Here is an 18384-nt window from a genome sequence, read left to right as displayed (position 1 = left end):
GTATTCCAACGGGTGAACAGGAATAATACGGAATGCGGACTTAATATCCGTTTTAGCCAAAAAACAACCGGCCCCGAAGTTTTTTAGAATAGAAATGGCATCGCTAATCGTAGCATAATGAACTGATGAGCATTCATCGGGGATGGAATCGTTTACAGAAGAACCTTTAGGGTATGATAAATGGTGAATTAATCTAAATTCGTTAGGAGTTTTTTTGGGAACTAAGCCAATGGGCGAAGTGCGAAAAGTAGGATAAGGGGGAGCCTTGAAAGGTCCCACAACCCTACCAGCTTCGATTTCCTTCATTAATTTTCCTGAAACAACGTCCGGGCTCTGTAGCGCACTTTGTAAATTAGGAGACTCAAAAGGAGATAATTCGCCGATGTAAGAAATTCGAAAACCGTACCGAAACCCATTAACTAAAAGGGTTTTAAGGGCTGGAGTATAACCGGCTAATAAAGCCTCAAACCGGTCCGCTTTTACGGGCGTGACTGGTGGGCTGTCCAACACTTGGAGTAATAACTGGCGATCCTGATTTGCCAACGTTGGAGCGCTGGTGGGTTGGTGAGACCTGACATTGGCTGGCGGGATGTTTGGCATGGCATTTAAAGCAAACATGCTCATATTGACATCCCCTACATTGTCTTCCAGCGTGAAACGTCCAGCATGTCCCTTTTGGGAAATTGTTGTTGGAGGGACGAAAACGTACTCGTGGGTTTACCTTATCCGCACTGGCGGATGATTGAGGTTTGCCCCGAAAATTGGTCATTGCCCGCAGCCATAACTCTCAGTGGATCTGATCCCAAGGGTAGCTTTCGGGGGAGGATTGCCTTAGGTAGCGAAACTGCTCGTCATAAAAAAGCCAGTCCACCGACTTCTGAGACAGATCACGCACCACTTCACAATATTTCATTAGTTTTGGGGCGTCGTCCGAAGCCTTCTCTGAATAAATGGTTACAAAAGTGTTAAAGGCAGTAATCCACTGCTGTATATTGGTCACTTTTTTTGGCTTGTGAGAAGGCTCAAGTGTTAGCTGGGTTGACCCGAGGCACCCGCAGTGGAGGTCATTGAAAGGGAATACTTTTCACGGGGGGGAGCTACTGACAAGAACGCCCCAAAATCAATGTATTCATGAGCCCAGATTTTGGCTTTGATTTTAGCACTAACTCTAGCACCTAAATTCATACCGATACTGGTAAATAGCTGACGGGGTTGATCTCCAGCACCCAAGGTAGAAAGTTGTGGATCTGTGGACTGCGTACCTGTGAGTTCTGTAAGGTTGGTAACCTCCTCGTCCACCACATGAGCAACTTGACGGTCTGCTAGACGGTCTGCTGTAGGGTGGCTGTCAGAGACATTCGCTAGGGGCTGCACGGCCAAGGCATCTTTAACGGCTGCAGAAACAGCAGCGGTAATCGTGGAGGTGAGCGCTTGAAGATTCAACTGGACCATCCCCGAGCCTTGAGGAGGCTGGGCTGGAGGAGGTTGAACTTGTAGCATGGTAGCTGGCTCGGCCACTTGCAGATCAGATGCAGGCAACGGGCGAAGACGCTTAGCACGTCTTGCAGGACCAGCAGAACGCTTCTTAGGTGGCATGATGCAGCGAGAAGAAATAAACTAAACAATAACGGATGTTAGCGGACAGCCCTAACCCACATGCAACGGAAGCGAAAGCGGGAAAATTACAACCTCAGAGGGGCCGAATTAATTAAAGTAACCGCCAAGTTTTTGCGGTATGTGCAAACAGGAAAAAGCTGTTTACCGACTGATACGACGACGTTTTGTCCTGGGAGATTAACAAAGCCCATGTTCACCAATAAATCGATAAGCTTGACAGAAATACCAGTGCATTGGACACACCTACCGAAATAGGCGATCAAAACTCATGCGGTATACTGCAAGCAACGATAATAAACAAAGCCGGTATAAAACAAAGGCACACTAATGTACTGTGCACACAGGTGGCTAAAATGATTAGCCAACCACAATCAGATAAAGCCAACGTGAGCAGCAAGTTATTCATATATATGCGGCAAATTCCTGCCAGCAAAAATTAGCTGAATCACGAGGCAACAAAAACACGGCTTGGTTTAAAATGTACACTATACAAATATTTAAAGGAAATCAAGGGCTTGGATTAGCTACAAACAAATAGTCCGGCCTAGTGGTCAGCACGTGAACAATAACGCAATGACCTCAAAACGGCCCCTCTGAGACTCCGAAAAAATTTATATTGCCCCTGTCTATTTAGGTGCACACCATCATGAGCGAGAAATCTCTGGGAAGAATTCCAAAAACCCCGATGACCCCAGAAAAAGGAATAAGGGAGTGCCTCCAGGAACGTTTTAACATAGCTGTTAAGCGCGCGGACACGCGCGTTAAATACAGGATTGGATCCTAGAAGGGTTTGGCATACACAAACAAGCTTAACATTGTACGTGTCGTGCAAAATGGTTACTAACTCCTCAATAGCAGAACCCACCACTAAAGGATCAAGCCGGGAAAGATCGTTGGTTCCCAGCTGTAAGATAACTATGTCTGGCGCGAATGAAGCGACCACGGGGAGGTCGTATTGCATCGTTTTGGCCACTGTTCTACCCCCAACACCATGCCATTTGAATGTAGCAAGGGCAGTTAACAAGAATTGATGGTTAAGGTTGGGGTTTGCGGCAACAAAGTATTCTAAACGCCAATGAATGAATGCCCAAGTATTAAAATCTTAGGATGAGCCATGCTAATACTAACCAAAAATAACTGCTACAACTTGCCTGAAAAATTGTTTTCGCCAGGAGATATACTCGCTGTGATGGTGAAAGCAAGAGGGAATTCTTGCCAATGCGACCAGTCTTTTATACTAGCAGACAAATTAGGCTCTCCCACACGATTGGCTGTTATGTCACATGACAGACCACCATCGGATTAACAAATATGTGCCTAGACTACAATCGGTCAATGTATCGACATAAATAACATCATGCGTTGACATGATGTTTGGTTTTCTTATCAGAAAGTTACTCTCAACCAGAAGATGGAATTATTTGGAAAAACGAATGGGGAGGTGAAATAATCTTCTCTCACGAAGCCAGGCAAAGTAAAGGTGTTTGCATTCTTTTACACCGTACGGTGCAAATTAAGATCGATTACTCATTCAGTGACAAGACTGGAAGAATCGTGCTCATTACTTGTGTTCTGAATTCTCTAAAATTATCACTGGTGAATATTTATGCCCCAGAATAGACTTTTTCCTAGTTGCCAAAGATCTGACACCACATGTCAAGAAAAAGGAAATTTATCCTTCTATAGCACCAGATCTCCGAGCAATTTACATTTCTTTGTCTTGGACAACTGAAAAGTCTAGAGGACCCGCACTTTGGAAATTCAACAACACTTTACTGAAAGATGAACATTATTTGTCCAAAATCCGTGAAACGTACTCTCGCACACGCGCTGTTTACTCCGATTTGGCAGACGCACGCCTTCACTGGGAAATGTTAAAAATGGATATCAGAGCAGTCACCATTGCTTATAGTAAAAAGAAAGCTAAAGGGACCACTAATAGAGAATTGGAAATTAGGAGACAGCTCGAAATTCTGGACCGCAATATTTGCGACAACTTTAACTTTCCCAATATCGCGCACATCCTAAATGAATATGAAGATCTCAAAATGGAACTCCAATCCATTTACGAGGAGAAAAGGGGGGGGGGGGGGAGGGGGGGAAGGCAGCTATTTTTAGATCGAAATGTCGCTTGGTCGAAAAGGGCGAACGTCCAACAAAGTACTTTTTCAATCTGGAGAAAAGAAACTACAACAGGAAGACCATCACTGAACTGGGAATAGAAAGTGAAACAGCAACAAACAACGAGACTCAGATATTAGAAGCTATCGAAAACTATTATAGCGAATTGTGCGCATCAGCAAATAATTCGCAGGAAAATAATGTTGATGAATTCACCGAACATTTAAAAACAACAAAGCTCCAGGAGAAGATGGTTTCACGGTTGAATTTTATATGTTTTTTTTTTTCGATCTGCTACGACACGATCTTGTTGCTAGTTTCAATGCGGCCTAAGATGAAAATGAACTCACCATTTCACAACTAAGAGGCGTTATTATTTAATTCCTAAAGAAGATGGCTCGCTACAAGAACTTTCAAACTGGAGACCGATAACACCGCTAAATGTTGATTGCAAGATAGTAACTAAGGCAATAGCAAGGAGAATAGAACCATTATTACCAAGTCTAGTGCACACTGATCAAACCGGCTTTATCAAAGGAAGATATATCGGGGAAAATATTAGGCTAATAATCGACATAATGGAACATACGAAGTCAGAAAGCATATCTGGCATTCTAGTATCTCTAGATTTTCGGAAAGCTTTTGATGAAAGCACTGGATATATTCAACTTCGGAGCAGGTATTAAACGATGGATCATTCCATTCTATGCAAAAATCGAGAGCGCGGCGATAAACAGTGGTTTCATGACCAACTGGTTTAGACAAGAGGAGTGCGACAGGGGTGTCCCCTTTCTTCGTACTTATTTGAGCTTTCCACGGAGATATTATCCAGTAAAATCAAACAAGAACTAAGTATAACAGGAATCAAAATATTCGGGCACGAAATCAAATTGAGCCAATTCGCGGACGGCACAAACCTTTTCTGTGCAGATTTGATCTCCGTTGAAAATGCTTTGAAAACGGTGGGAGATTTTGGGAGGCTAGCGGGTCTCAAGTTAAACATAAAGAAATCGAAAGCAATTTGGTTGGGAAAATGGGAAAAAACAAAAGTTATCCTTTACAACTAAAATGGTTGCATAGTCCGGTTCGCGTCTTAGGGAAGTCATGTCTCTTAAGGCTGGTTTCCATATGATCGCGGATCGCAGATCGCCATAAGGTCTGCGATCGTCTGCAATCATATGGAAACCAGCCGTTAGATAGAACATGGTTCTATCTTCTGCGATCGTCTGCGATCGCGATCGCAGGATCGCAGACGATCGCAGAAGTAGTTTCCATATGATCGCAGACTATCGCAGACCTTATGGGGACATGCGATCCGCGATCATATGGAAACCAGCCTTTATGATGAGAAGAGTAACAATGAAATGAACTTTAATCTGAAAAAACGAAAACTTCAAACAAAACTGGATATGTGGAGATCAAAGGACCTTACACTATTTGGGAAGGTACTGATAATTTAGTCCTTAGGATTGTCACAATTAATTTATTCAGCTTCAATTCTTAATGTTCACGAAGATATCGCAAGGACAATGAAAACAAAGCTTTGTATTTTCTTATGGAAAAACAAAAGGGATAAAATTAAACGAACTGGGCTCTACCAGGATCTTAAGATAAATGGGAAAAAATATCCACCTCCCTAAAAACCGTCTGTAGAGAGACCAAATTAAAGGAATTTCAATATAAATTAATCCACCGAATTGTAGTCACCAAAAAGGAACTTTACCGCTATGGAATCAAGAAAGATGATGAATGTATATATTGTGGTGAAAAAGACTTTATTGATCACGCTATAGAGATTGTCATTTCGTCTAGATTTTCAGTCAACGGGTTATCAACTGGTTCAATAAAAAAAAAAAAACAAGATCAAGTTCAATCCGTCTAGCGAGGAAAGACTGTTCGCCATCCTCTTGGACTTACATGAAAAGGTACTAGTAAGGAAATTCAATTATACCATGTTATTTATGAGATACTATATTAACGCCAACAGACTACACAACAAACCAATTTTCCTACATGACTTCGCTGATAAAATAATAATTAAGAGCGGCTTTCCACAAATATCGACCGAAATCAAGTTTTGGTGGCACAAGTCAAAAAATCGATTTCGCTCAAATTTTTCTCATAGGTAGGCCTTAGTAAGAAACAAAACGGGCTGTAGTTAGTTTTTCCGAATACGGCTTTCTTACGCGTAAACAAGTGAAAAACGATTTTCAGTTCAGTTGAGTTCAAAATTCGCTTCCGGCCGGGCGGAATTTTCCTTAACTTTGGCCGGCCGCGTATCAATCTACAGCCAGTCACGGATCATGAAATAACATCATTTGCTTTTCTAGGTCTTTTTCTTCTGTTCTACAGAAAAACATTCAAAACTTAGGTTACTTTTATGCCCGAAACAGATCTAGAACAACATGCTATTAATGCAAATTTTTAACAACCAAATTTTCGAACTGAAATACCGGCAATTTTACCCATGGGCGATAGCTTAGATTATCATAAAATGACTTTCTATGGCCTCACTGTGTACTTATCAATCATAACATCAAAACAAAACTTTGGGTAAATTATTTTAAGTGACTCGCAGGGCCTCGAATTTATCACCTACCCTGTCGAAAATCTGGCATTCGCATTGTAAACAATGGCATGACATAGCCGGTGACCGCGAACTACGAAAGCCAAAAGAGAATAAAAAACGTGCGTCAATTTGAGACACAAAGGTACGGTATCTAAACTGATACTTTAATGAAAAATCAAATAAGTTTTGGCCATCTTCTTCACCTATTCCCGCTCGAGAAGCATATTAGGGACCTTAAGCAACTCACGCCGACGGCCCAGTGGACGCCGGCCGTGAGTGTGGGAAACTAGGTCGAGGTCGAAGTCTTTTGGCGGGAAACACAAGATTAAGCTAACGAGAGGACGACGGCATTTTTTTCTGAGGTCTTTGCCACTTCAGTTAAATATGGCATCCCTGAGAGATACTCGAGAAGCTTTATTGTTTGCATACTCTGAAGATTGGTTGGATGACGTAGAATTTCTCGTTTTGAATGAGCTCAACACTTCTAAAAACCTCGACTTTCCCTATGATTTGTACGACCAGTTTGATTTTGACGATATCGATGAAGCCGAGTGTATTGCCGAATTTCGTTTTGAGAAGCGACACATTCTGCTACTAGAAGAGGTGCTACAGATCCCGCCTTTAATGAAATGCAACCAGAGATCGGTTTTCACCGGAACGGAAAGACTCTGTATGCTTCTTAAAAGGCTTGCTTACCCTTGTAGATATTCAGACCTCATTCATCGTTTTGGCAGACCAGTTCCTGTCCTAAGCATGATTACCAATAAAGTCATAGACCACATATACGGGACCCACCATGACAAGATAGCTAACTGGAATGATGATATTCTGAACCCTATTGCCTTGCAAACGTACGCAGATGCAATTTCAGCAAAAGGAGCACCTTTGGCAAACTGCTTTGGATTTGTAGATGGGACAGTGAGACCAATTTCTAAACCCGGAGAACGCCAACGAGTGATGTATAACGGTCACAACCTAGTTTGGTTTTGCTGCTGACTTTGTTGCATAAAAGCTGCTAACATATCTTGCATCTGCTGTCGTTGATTGACCTGTTGTAGTTGCATCTGTTGCAAAATATTGTTTTGTTGATCTACAATTTTCTGCTGCTCAGATCTCCTTTGAGTCAGTTCTTCTTGCTTTATCTTCGTGTCGTTTTCCAATTTCTCTCTCATAAAGTCAAGAGTGTCTGAACCACTACGTCTTGCTTTCTTCTTGTGCCCTGAAGCTGTCTCTCCAGTGGCTTCTTTGCGCTTCTTGCTTTGTCCAAGTTTTTCAATAGCTTGAAATCTCATTTCTTCTGCATTTGCTTTGTCCTACAATTCACTCTTTTTACCTGATTCCTCGATTAGATCTAGCTCTACTTGAGCTGCTTTTTCTTTCTCAGCTATCTCCGCTAAAGCAGCATCGAGTTTAGAAAGTTCTGGCACTTCAATTCCTAAGGCTCTTTCTTCTTCTCTTATTTTTAGTTTAAAGTTCCTCAGCAAAATCTTTGCTCGGTCTCTGACAGACTTCTGTGAAACTCGGAAACGTGGTGCATGAATAGCATTCAGATGAGTTGCAATAAGGTCCCATGCCTGTCCACTCTCCCTGCTTCTGTTCTTAAATTTATAAGGTTCAACTGCCAACATCTCTCTGGCTAAGAGTACATCGTGTTCTTTTGACCATTTAAATGCAGGCAAGTTCCTAGAATTACAAAGAAGAAAAAAATACCTATAATATTTTAACAAATTTAAAGGATTTCCAAGGTATTGATTGTTTGAATAGAGTATACCAACAGACTTCAAATCAAGTAGTCCTCGTGTAAAAGTGTTGGCATAGGATGGGGTACTCTAGGATAAAAGGGGAATATTTTTGGAAAAGCAAATGAATTTACTATATAAATAGGAAATGTTTCCCCCCAAAAAACAACAACACCAAACAAGCAATGAAAAAGGAAACAAGCATCAAATTTGGGGCTTTTTGCTACTAACTGAGTCAACTAATCTCAAATTCCATCCATTCTCCTTCCCAAACATAAAAATATGTACAATTATCTCTGTCAACAGCCACAGCTACAATGGGCTACGTCCTGTAAACAAACAGATCACTGTGTTGCATATCATGGCTCACATTTCAGGGCTTCAATTCCCTTAAGATATAAATAATTTTGTTACTACGTGTTAAAATGATTTGCAATTGAATTATTGAGTCTTCGTTCGGAGGGTCTTGCAACGATTATCTTCGGGGATCCAAATTAAAGCTAACAGAAATGATATTTACAACCTTCACGACAGCAATAATTCTGCTTAGCAAGTCTCAAAAGGATACATAATCAAACAATTAAATTAGAGAAATTAGTTCTGAGGGATATTCGACAGGTTAAACAGTGGACGGATTGTAGCATGTCAAATTGAAGGGAAAAAATCTCGCAACACAAATCATCAACTATGTAAAAAGTTTCTCGGAAATATTGGTGCGCTTAATTTCTTGGAACCTGCCATACCGAAAAAACAACTTTCATTAAGAGTTTGCACTGAAAAATCCAATTCTAGCTTGAAAGAAAGGGCGCTTTCACAGCCAAATTTCTTCTAAACGTAATTCAAAATAAAACTCCAAGAAAAGCCCCTACTTACGTAGCTTTTTCAGATGTTTGTTCACAGGAAGCCATCTTTGATTCCAGCTAGTTCACTGAAAACGAGAAACTTCGTAAATGAATAAACAGCACATTCTCGTCAAATAGCACCACAAAATTTTTCTTCGATCTTAGAAAGCCCAAAACAACACTCACATGTGATTTGTTTCCTTAAAATGAGCAGGGAAAGAGAAAATAAGGAAATAAATGCTCACCTTCTGACGACGCCTTCAAAACCATGTGTCGCCCGACGTCGAGAGCTGAACGACGACTCAAGTTTTATCGCTGACATGCGCGGTAGCTGCAAATATTGCACTTTTACTTCCGGTCGCCCAATTTGGCGTCGTTGCTTAAGGTCCCTATTCATAGTGTGTCGACGACGAGGTTTTCAGTATTTCATGGTCATTTCATGCACGTTTTGACACTGAAGAATTTAGCATCGAATTCTTCATTAACCCGCACTGGGATTATTTCTGTACTCTTACAGTCTGAACAACAAAACAATCCAGTTTACGAATTAATAAACATTTTTTTTTTTTTCACATATACAACTTGCAAGCTACACTGTTGCGTGACAACCATGATCCGGAAGTGTCACCATAAAGATTTGTATTTTTCAATGTCTCAATGTATGTTTCAATGTATGTTTTTAGTAACTAATGTCCGTTTGCTTCCATACTTTCGCACGCAGAATAAATACTCCGAAATGGGCACATTATATTCGAAGTCCAACAAAGCATAACATCACCATTTAAATGGCGTCAAATTTGGTCGGTAGGTTTGTTAATTAAGTCCCACACCTGATAAAGAGGAAAGGAGTTCTTTCTGGAGAGAAACGAAAAAGAACTAAAACAGAACATTGTGTCAACAATATTAAATCACGAAGTAGCAATAAGGACATGCTACGGCTCCTACATTTGGTATTTCTGTGTCTAGCTTCTCTCCAGGAATACCGTTAACTGCCGCTTATAAGGCCTGGAGCCCGTTTCTCGAAAGTCTCAGTAACTTACCGGGCCCGATAAGTGTCTTTGGTGATAAATGTTTCTCAGCAGCTAAGCCCAAATCGTCATTGTCTTGGTGTTTTCTGGCGTTGAAAACATGGCCCGCATCAGAGCGAACGGTACTCCGGCATTTCCATCTATAAAAAGCAGCCGCAATACATATCGGTCAGTAACGCTACCGAACTTTCGATCCAAAGATTTTCAGTTCTACTGCGAATGAAAAATGCTTCCTTTCAAAAACGTCGCTTCATTTTTTCCTAAAAAGAAAAACTGTTTGTACCCGTGACAGTGTGTCACGCCATCTTTTTTGCGCTTCAATCACCAAATCTCAAGAAAATGCTGATAAATCTGAAGCCTAGCAGGTCATTTATTTTCATTTACCCAGAACTTTGTTTTTATATAATGATAAATAGGTATACAGTTAAGCCATAGAAAGTCATTATAGGGAAATCTAAGTTATCGCCCATGGGTAAAATTGGCAATGTTTTAGTGCTAAAATGTGGTTGCTGAAAATTTGCATTTATAGCATGTTCTTCTAAACTTATTTCGGACGTAGAAGTAACTTAGGTTTTAAATATTTCCTCGTGAAACAGAAGAGGAAGACCTAATAAAACAATAAATGCCATTTGAAGGTTAGTAACAGTCTGCGGATTGATACGCGAGCCGTCGAAAGTTAAGAAAAATTCCATCCCGCTGATAGCGCACTTTGAACTCAACTGAGACAAAATCGTTTTTCGCATATTTACTCGAAAGGAAGCGCTATTTTGAAAAACTAACTACAGCTCAGTTTGTTTCTCACAAGGCCTACCTATGAGCAAAATATGAACGAAATCGATTTTTTTGTGGGCCACCACTTGGTCGATATTTGTGGAAAGCGGCTCTTAAATACAGAAATGAAATGCTATAAAATAGGCATGAAAAATAACTCCTCTGACTTGATCAATGGAACTTATTACGTCTTGCGTTGTTTCCCTTTTTTTCCTTTTGTGTGTGTTTGTGGTGTATGTGTGTGTGTGCGTGTGATGTATTAGAATTGTAAGTAGTGTAAGCATTGTAATTGTTAGTAGTACGAGCATTGTATGGATGGTATTGATAGTGTAGCTAATATTGTAAATAGTGCAAGTATGGTGAATATTGTAAGTAGTATTTAGTATCAGTAGTGTTAAGTACTGTAAACATTTAATTTATGTCTGTAAAGTATAATAAAAAAATTACTTCAGATAAAATTGTGCCCTCTCCCTCCATGGTAAGTTAAGAGCGGCTGCCTGTAAGGATCGAGAACTGCATTTCAGCGACCACTTGATCGAATTTCTGATATTTTGTCTGAAGATATCCTTGGATTAACTATTTTCGAAAATCATATTTTGGGGGGTCACGTGATGACGCGACACTGGTAGGACGCACGAGTTCGAGCTCTCCATTTTGAAGCAGGTTAATCTCATTTTCTCGACGAATGACGATCCTTTAAGCTCGATAAACGTTCTACATGAGAGTGAGAACCAGATCTAAAACCTTACAGATGGCCAATACCGACTCAACCTCAAACAAGCTGGACGCCGCCCTTGCCAAAATGGACGACTTACTCAAGTCAAGAGACGTACAAGAAACAAAGTTGAATAGTATCCTTGAGAAACTATCTAGTTTAGAGAGCTCACAGAAAAAAAACCGCTGCCGACGTGGATGCCCTGAAAGAAAGCTACCGCTTACTGGATGCGCAAATGATAGATGTAGATAATGAACTGACTAACAAAGCAAGCCGTGAAGAATTGGCGTTAGTTTATAAGAAGATGGAGGACCTGGCAAATAGGTCGAAGAGAAATAACATCGTTATCTGGGGCTTCGAGGAAGGTGCAGAAGCGGCACACAATTCTTTAGAAAGTTTCCTGAGGGTCGAATTCTTCGAGAAACTCATGCAACTTCAAAACATTGAGGTGATGAAGGCCCATCGAACGAATGTCAACCAACGTGCCACGGAGGAAACACCTCTATGGTTAGGCCGATTCATATCTACCTTTTAAGGCATTCTGACTAAGTTCAAATTCTTAAAGACGCCGCAAATGCTTTGAAGGATAACCCCTTTCTGGACAGTCAGATTTTTATTTCTGATGATGTCTCAAAGAACGTCCGTAAAGAACGAGCAAAGCTTCGTAAAGACCATCTCAAGGGGATTAAAAAAAGAAGTGATGTTGAATGTGCATTCATACCGTGGTCGGTACCGGCACAAATTCAGTTCAAGGAAAGAAACTGCTCAAAATTAAAATCTTTCAAGCTTCCGGATGAGTAAACACGTCCAACTTCTTTGAAACTGATCTACTGACGGAAGAACATGTCTACGTTTTTTGACGTTTATTAATATATTAAATATCTTCGATTGTTCTCATCACTATAAGAATATTAATCTAGATCGACTTGTTGTTAACATTCTGGTATTGAATAGTGAGAATGTTTGTAATTCTAGTCGTTAATTCCAGTTTAGATTTATTAACATTGATATAAGGACCTGTATGAGCATTTCATGTATAGTTATTATAAGAACATTACCAGGGTACTGCTGCAGAATATGTTAAACTTTAAGAGCGAGAATACTCTTTTTGTATAAGCAGGCTAGTTCGGTTCGAGTGATAACCGCCTTTATGCGGAGATCCCGACGGGAGTGCATTGCAACCACAGGATGGTAAGTGCGCTTTCGTTTATATGTATGTGTGTCTTTGTCATTGTGTGTGTGTGTGTGTGTGTGTGTTGGTTTTTGTTCTTGCCTACACTGCGCGAAAAACTTTACTCTTAGATGCAACACACTCTGTTCTTAAACTGATACCATGCATATTCATAAATTTATCTCTAATATCCTTGTATTTAAAAAAAAGCGGCACTTATTCCATGCAATGAAATAACCTTTTACACATAGTTTAAGGTAAAATGATGTGACAGGCCTGCACTGACTCCCCTTTTGTGGTTGCGACACATGTTTAGAGCCTTCAGAGTTTCGCTTTGACTAGTATGTCGTTAAGCGATTTCCCTGTTTTGTAGGATATGATAGGAGGCGTTTTATATATAGTTTTCAGCAAAGGCTGATTTTGAATAAAACTCCATTCGTGCATCAGTATCTTTTTAAGTTCGGTAACTGCTGGGTGGTATGTAGTTACGAACGGTAGGATTTTATCACGAGCCTTAAGCTTTTGTTGTAGTGCCGACTGCCTTCCGGCGAAGGTGATTTCAGATAGTGTGCTCTCTATCAGGCCCCAGTTGTTCAAAGGCCGGATAACTTTATCCGCTGGATAAGGCACTATTCGGGGTCTAAAATATGCTTCACGTTAAACGTTGTCCAAGGTTTTCGTACACTCCTAAACTAGACTGTGGTTAGAGTGTGCATATTCGCTTGTACACGATGAAATACTGAAATCTTTGCACAGATTGAAACTGTCGGATAGTGACTTATCCACTGGATAAAGTTATCCGGCCTTTGAACAACTGGGGCCAGATGTTTAGGGTATCCACGTGCTGTAAGACGTGTTTTGAATTTAGAGAGAGACTCCTTGAAAGCTGTTTCTGAGGAGTTAGTTCGGAGAAGTCTGATAGCTTCACCTTTGATGAAACCTCTTTTAACACCTGGTGGGTGACAAGAGGTAAAATGGGTATATTGAAAGGTTTCAGTCGGCTTGTAATGTGTTTTGATATCAAGGATAGATTCTTTGGAGAATCTTTCACCATTGTGCACCACTGTGTCTAGGAATGTGATATCCTTGTCTGAAATATCAGCCATGAATTTGATCGTGGGATGGAAGTTGTTGGCTTGTTCTATAAATAATTCTATCTCTTGTTTATTGGTGTCCCATAGAGAGAACATGTCATCAATGAAACGTTCCCATGACAACGGTTTAATTCTGCTCTAGCCTAGTAACTCTGATTCAATTTCCGCCATGAAAATGTTGGCAAATGAAACTGCCATTTTAGTTCCCATGGCTGTTCCATGAATTTGGAGATTTACTCCGTTAAACTGAAACGAGTTTTCTTTCGGAATAAGGCCAAGCATTTCTTTGAGATAGTGTGATGGAATGGGAGGGCTATCATTGTAGAAACGGTTGTATGCTTTGCATACTGTATTGATACCCTCCTCTTGTGGTATATTAGTGTACAAGCTTGTGACATCCATAGATACTAAAATTGTATCGTGCGATACTTTAGTTTTTTCTATGAAGTTTATGAAATCAGTTGTATCTTTGAGATACGATTTCTGTTTAATGGCAATAGGCTGTAGCAAACCACAAAAGGGGAGTCAGTGCAGGACTGTCACATCATTTTAATCGTTAACAAAACTCGAAGCCTGATTCAGTTAAATTATTATCCTTTAACGTGAGAGGCCTAAGTAACTTCAAAAAAAGAAGAGCAATATTTTCCTGGTGCAGAAAGCAAAAAGCTGATTTGATATTTTTACAAGAAACGCATTCAAGCAAGGAGAGTGAGGCTCAGTGCAAAAAAGAATGGGGTGCATAGATAATATTTTCTCATGGGAGTACAAACGCCAGAGGTGTCGCGGTGCTTATAAAGAAAGGCTTTGATATTGACATAACTTTGACTCAGACAGATTCGAGTTGGCGACTTTTGTTATTTAAAGCTCTGATTAAAGAGGAAAATTATACAATTGCAAATATCTACGGGCCCAACAAAGATGCGGAAGCTGTTCAATTTTATCATAACCTATCAAGTGTATTTTAATGATTTCGGGAATGAAGAAAACATAATTATGGGAGGTGATTTTAACTGTCCCTTGAATATTAATCTGGATAAAAAAGGTGGAATTCAAATTCCCCGAAGGCACGTCGTAAAATCTATTGAAGAAATTCAAGATGAATTCAGTCTCCACGACATTTGGCGAATAAAAAATCCAAATCAACAAAGTTTTACCTGGGGTCGCTGTTCTCCTTTTGTATTTTGTAGATTAGATTACTGGTTGATCTCGGATAAGCTGCATGATTTAGTTGCAAATGTGGATATTTTACCTTCAATCAAATCGGACCATTCTACAATATTCCTAGAACTTGAAGAAATTAAGGAAAATAACAGAGGTCCTGGCTACTGGAAATTGAATACGACGCTTCTTGCGAATGAAGAATATAAGAAGATAATCAATGATAAATTGCCTATTTGGCTTGAGGAAGCAAAGGATCTTAAAGACCGAAAATCAATTTGGGATTGGATAAAATTCAATATTAGAATTGAATCTACTATTTTCTCAAAGCGTTTATCGCAAATTCGACAAAAACGTGAAAGAGAATTAACCAGTAAATATCACGAATCATTAGCTGCCTTTCAAGATAATCCCTGTGAAAATACGCGATTTACAATGGAAAGATGTAAAAGCGAACTTGAATTGATGTATGACAAAAAAGTTGAAGGTTTAATTATACGGGCAAGGGCACGATGGTACGAACACGGAGAAAAGAACAGCAAATATTTTTTAATCCCGGAAAATCGTAACCACATTAAGAAACATATTAGAAAGCTATACATTAGTGGAGTTTTCTCTACCGATCTTCTCTCGATAATGAACGCACAAAAGCAATTCTACACTAAGTTATACAGCAGTTCCAAAACAAAGTTAGACACTCCAGATGCAGAAATTTTCTTTGAAAATCCAAATCTATCAAAGCTATCAAGTGAAGCAAGTGAGAAATGCGAAGGAAAAATAACAATTGAAGAATGCCAAAACATTATCAAAACATTCCAACTAGGTAAGACTCCTGGAAATGATGGTCTTCCAATTGAATTTTATAATGTCTTTTGGTCATCGGTGAACTGGTGGTTGAAAGTTTTAACGAGGCTTATAAAAAAGGAGAAATGTCTAACTCACAAAGGCAAGGTGTCATCACACTTATCGAAAAAACAGGTAAAGACAGAACCTGTCTTGAAAATTGGAAACCGTTTTCTCTTACTAATGTTGACACTAAAATAGCATCAAAAGTAATAGCAACACGAATTACTAAAATCTACCAGAGATAATCCACAGCAATCAGACTGGATATGTTTCAGGTCGATACATGGGGGAAGTAGCTAGATCAATTTTAGACGTCATGGAATACACTAAAACATTCAATATTCCAGGTATGTTATTATTCATAGATTTTGAAAAGGCATTCGACAGCCTTGAATGGAATTTTATGTTTAAATGCTTAGAAATTTTCGGGTTTGGTCACAGTCTTGTAAGATGAATAGAAACATTTTATAGTAATGTATCCAGTTGTATCATAAACAACGGATCTTTTTCTGCTAATTTTTAGTTAAACAGAGGTGTTAGGCAAGGGGATTCCTTGTCGCCATATCTCTTTGTAATCGCAATTGAGACTTTAGCTACTGCAATTCGAACTAGTACCGATATTAAAGGAATTAAGTTAGATTTAGAGGAATGGAAAATTGTTCAATACGCAGACGACCTCACTGCTTTCTTATCTGATTTAACATATGCACAAAATCTCTTTAAATAACTTGATCGTTTTGGGAAACTATCAGGTTGAAAGGTTAATTATACTAAAACAGAAGCAATGTGGATTGGTTCGAGCCGTGATAGCCCCGATATACCTTTATCTCTAAAATGGTGCAAAAGCGTAAACGCTCTTGGGGTACACTTCAGTTATAAAAGAGAAGTATCATTACAAAAAAACTTTTACGACAAGATTACCGAAATTAAAAAACAAATACATCAGTGGAGCTGGAGAGGCCTCACTTTATTTGGTAAAGTATCTATCATTAAAAGTCTTCTTCTCCCTAAATTGGTGTACATATTTTCTATCCTCTCACCTCCCTCGGAATTTATATCGCTGATTCAAACGATAATCAGTATAAATTCTTATGGAGAGGGCCTGACAAAATAACCAGAACAGCTATAACTAATAGTTCTGACTATGGTTGGTTAAATCTCACTGATCTACAGACTTTGATCAAGTCTCTTAGGTTAGCATGGATAACGAAAATTTTCAATCCTGAACCGTCTCCATGGAAAAGTTATCTTAAACATTTGCTTAAACCTTTTGGAGGTTTCTTCTTTTTTCACTGCAACTATAATATTAATGCTATCATATTAATTCCATTTTTTATTTCGAAATGCTGCGGTGGTGGTCTGAATTTCGCTCAAGTTTTGCAACGGATTCTAAAGCTCTTGATTCTATCATTTGGAATAATTGTAATATAAAGATAGACGGCAAACCGATCTGTTATCATAATTACATAAATACTGGTGTAATTTTTACCAGCGATTTAATGTTTTCTCGGAGCAATGTTGAATCCTTTAATATAGCAAAGGACAAGGGACTAATGGGCTCAAATTACTTGACGTGGTCTGCTGTTCGTTGCTCTGTGCCAAAACATCTAAGGAATCTCATCGTTGACAGAAATGTTTTCAATACACTTAGGTTAAAATGCGGTAACAAAGATTTTGATCCTATCTCGAGCAAGAGCAGACACTTTTATGCTTTTCTCATTCAAGAAAAAGCCAAACATTCAAGAGGTTTCTATAAACTAATGTCAAATTTTAACTTAAGTGAAGAAGAGACTCGAAAAGCATTTGTACTGGTAAAATCAGTTGCACTTGAAACATTTGTACAATGTTTTCAGTTCAAAATTTTAAACGACATTTTGTTCTTGAATACACGGTTAGTAAAAATCGGAAGGATTCAAAGTGATCTTTGTACGTTTTGTAAAACCTCTCGAGAGACGTTAGAACATTTCTTTTACCTATGCTCTTTCTCAACAGATTTTTGGACTAAATTTGAAAACTTTTGGTTAACAGTAACCGAGAAGCAAATAAAACTGGAATGTATTAATATTATTTTAGGAGTATTAAATGAGAGTTCTGAACTGCTCAACTACCTTATAATTTTAGGTAAAATTTATTTGTGGAATTGCCGCAGAAATAACCAAATCCCTCTCTTTTTGCCTTTCGAAGACTTAAGCAAGAGGAAGTATGAAATTGAAAAGCTTATAGCCTCCCAAAGCAATTTAAGTTTAAAACATTTTCAGGCAAAATGGAACCCTGTTTTAAATATCAATCCTAATTATTTTGTAAAGGAGTAAGTGCCGCCTGTTCTTTTGTCTATTAAATGAAATTTTGTAAATTATGTAAATTTATAGGTATATTTTTGATAATTTAAATAACTGTATTGTAACTGTATTTAAAGTATCTTGTAAATACAGAAAGTAATTGTGTAATTAGAGTACAATGTAGCGTGAGATTTGTATTTTCAGTTGCGTAGGCAGAGTATCTGTAGTATTTGTAGTTTGTAACTGTAGCGTTTGTAATTGTAAAAAAGAGTGACATTAAAAAAAAATCATATTTTAAAGTTCCAAGGTATTTTATTTTTTGAGAAAATTGCAAGAGTCTGAAATGCGGCCTAGGTGCGGTCACGGGCCGATGAAAACCGCGAAAATTTAGGTCAAAGGACGAAGCCCCGTTCACGGTGTAAATTAACTCAATG

General features: G+C 39.0%; 1 protein-coding gene and 2 pseudogenes across 2 annotated transcripts; all 3 read right to left on the bottom strand.

Annotated features, from left to right (window-relative positions):
- Positions 1 to 1029: 1029 nt before the first annotated feature.
- LOC146467110 (uncharacterized) lies at positions 1030 to 2787 on the bottom strand. The gene is made up of 2 exons (XM_085126377.1): positions 2746 to 2787; positions 1030 to 1617 (listed from the first exon to the last, which is right to left on the bottom strand). The coding sequence occupies exon 2, from the start codon at positions 1594 to 1596 to the stop codon at positions 1030 to 1032; it is 567 nt and encodes a 188-aa protein (XP_084982503.1). The 5' UTR covers positions 1597 to 1617; positions 2746 to 2787.
- A 4488-nt stretch (positions 2788 to 7275) lies between these two features.
- LOC146467109 (uncharacterized) lies at positions 7276 to 9160 on the bottom strand (annotated as a pseudogene). The gene is made up of 3 exons (XR_014867861.1): positions 9134 to 9160; positions 8920 to 8974; positions 7276 to 7990 (listed from the first exon to the last, which is right to left on the bottom strand). The product of XR_014867861.1 is annotated as an uncharacterized LOC146467109 (transcript).
- A 3734-nt stretch (positions 9161 to 12894) lies between these two features.
- LOC146467108 (uncharacterized) lies at positions 12895 to 14069 on the bottom strand (annotated as a pseudogene).
- Between the last annotated feature and the right edge of the window lie 4315 nt (positions 14070 to 18384).

Source organism: Pavona decussata, unplaced genomic scaffold, assembly GCF_977016875.1.
Source record: "Pavona decussata unplaced genomic scaffold, jaPavDecu1.1 SCAFFOLD_138, whole genome shotgun sequence".
NCBI classification, from domain to species: Eukaryota; Metazoa; Cnidaria; class Anthozoa; order Scleractinia; family Agariciidae; genus Pavona; species Pavona decussata.
This window is presented reverse-complemented; position numbering and strand designations above follow the sequence as displayed.

What these genes read in the sequence shown, in the direction of transcription:
- LOC146467110 (XM_085126377.1), bottom strand. Translation starts at nt 1,596, where the DNA reads ATGCCACCTAAGAAGCGTTCTGCTGGTCCTGCAAGACGTGCTAAGCGT.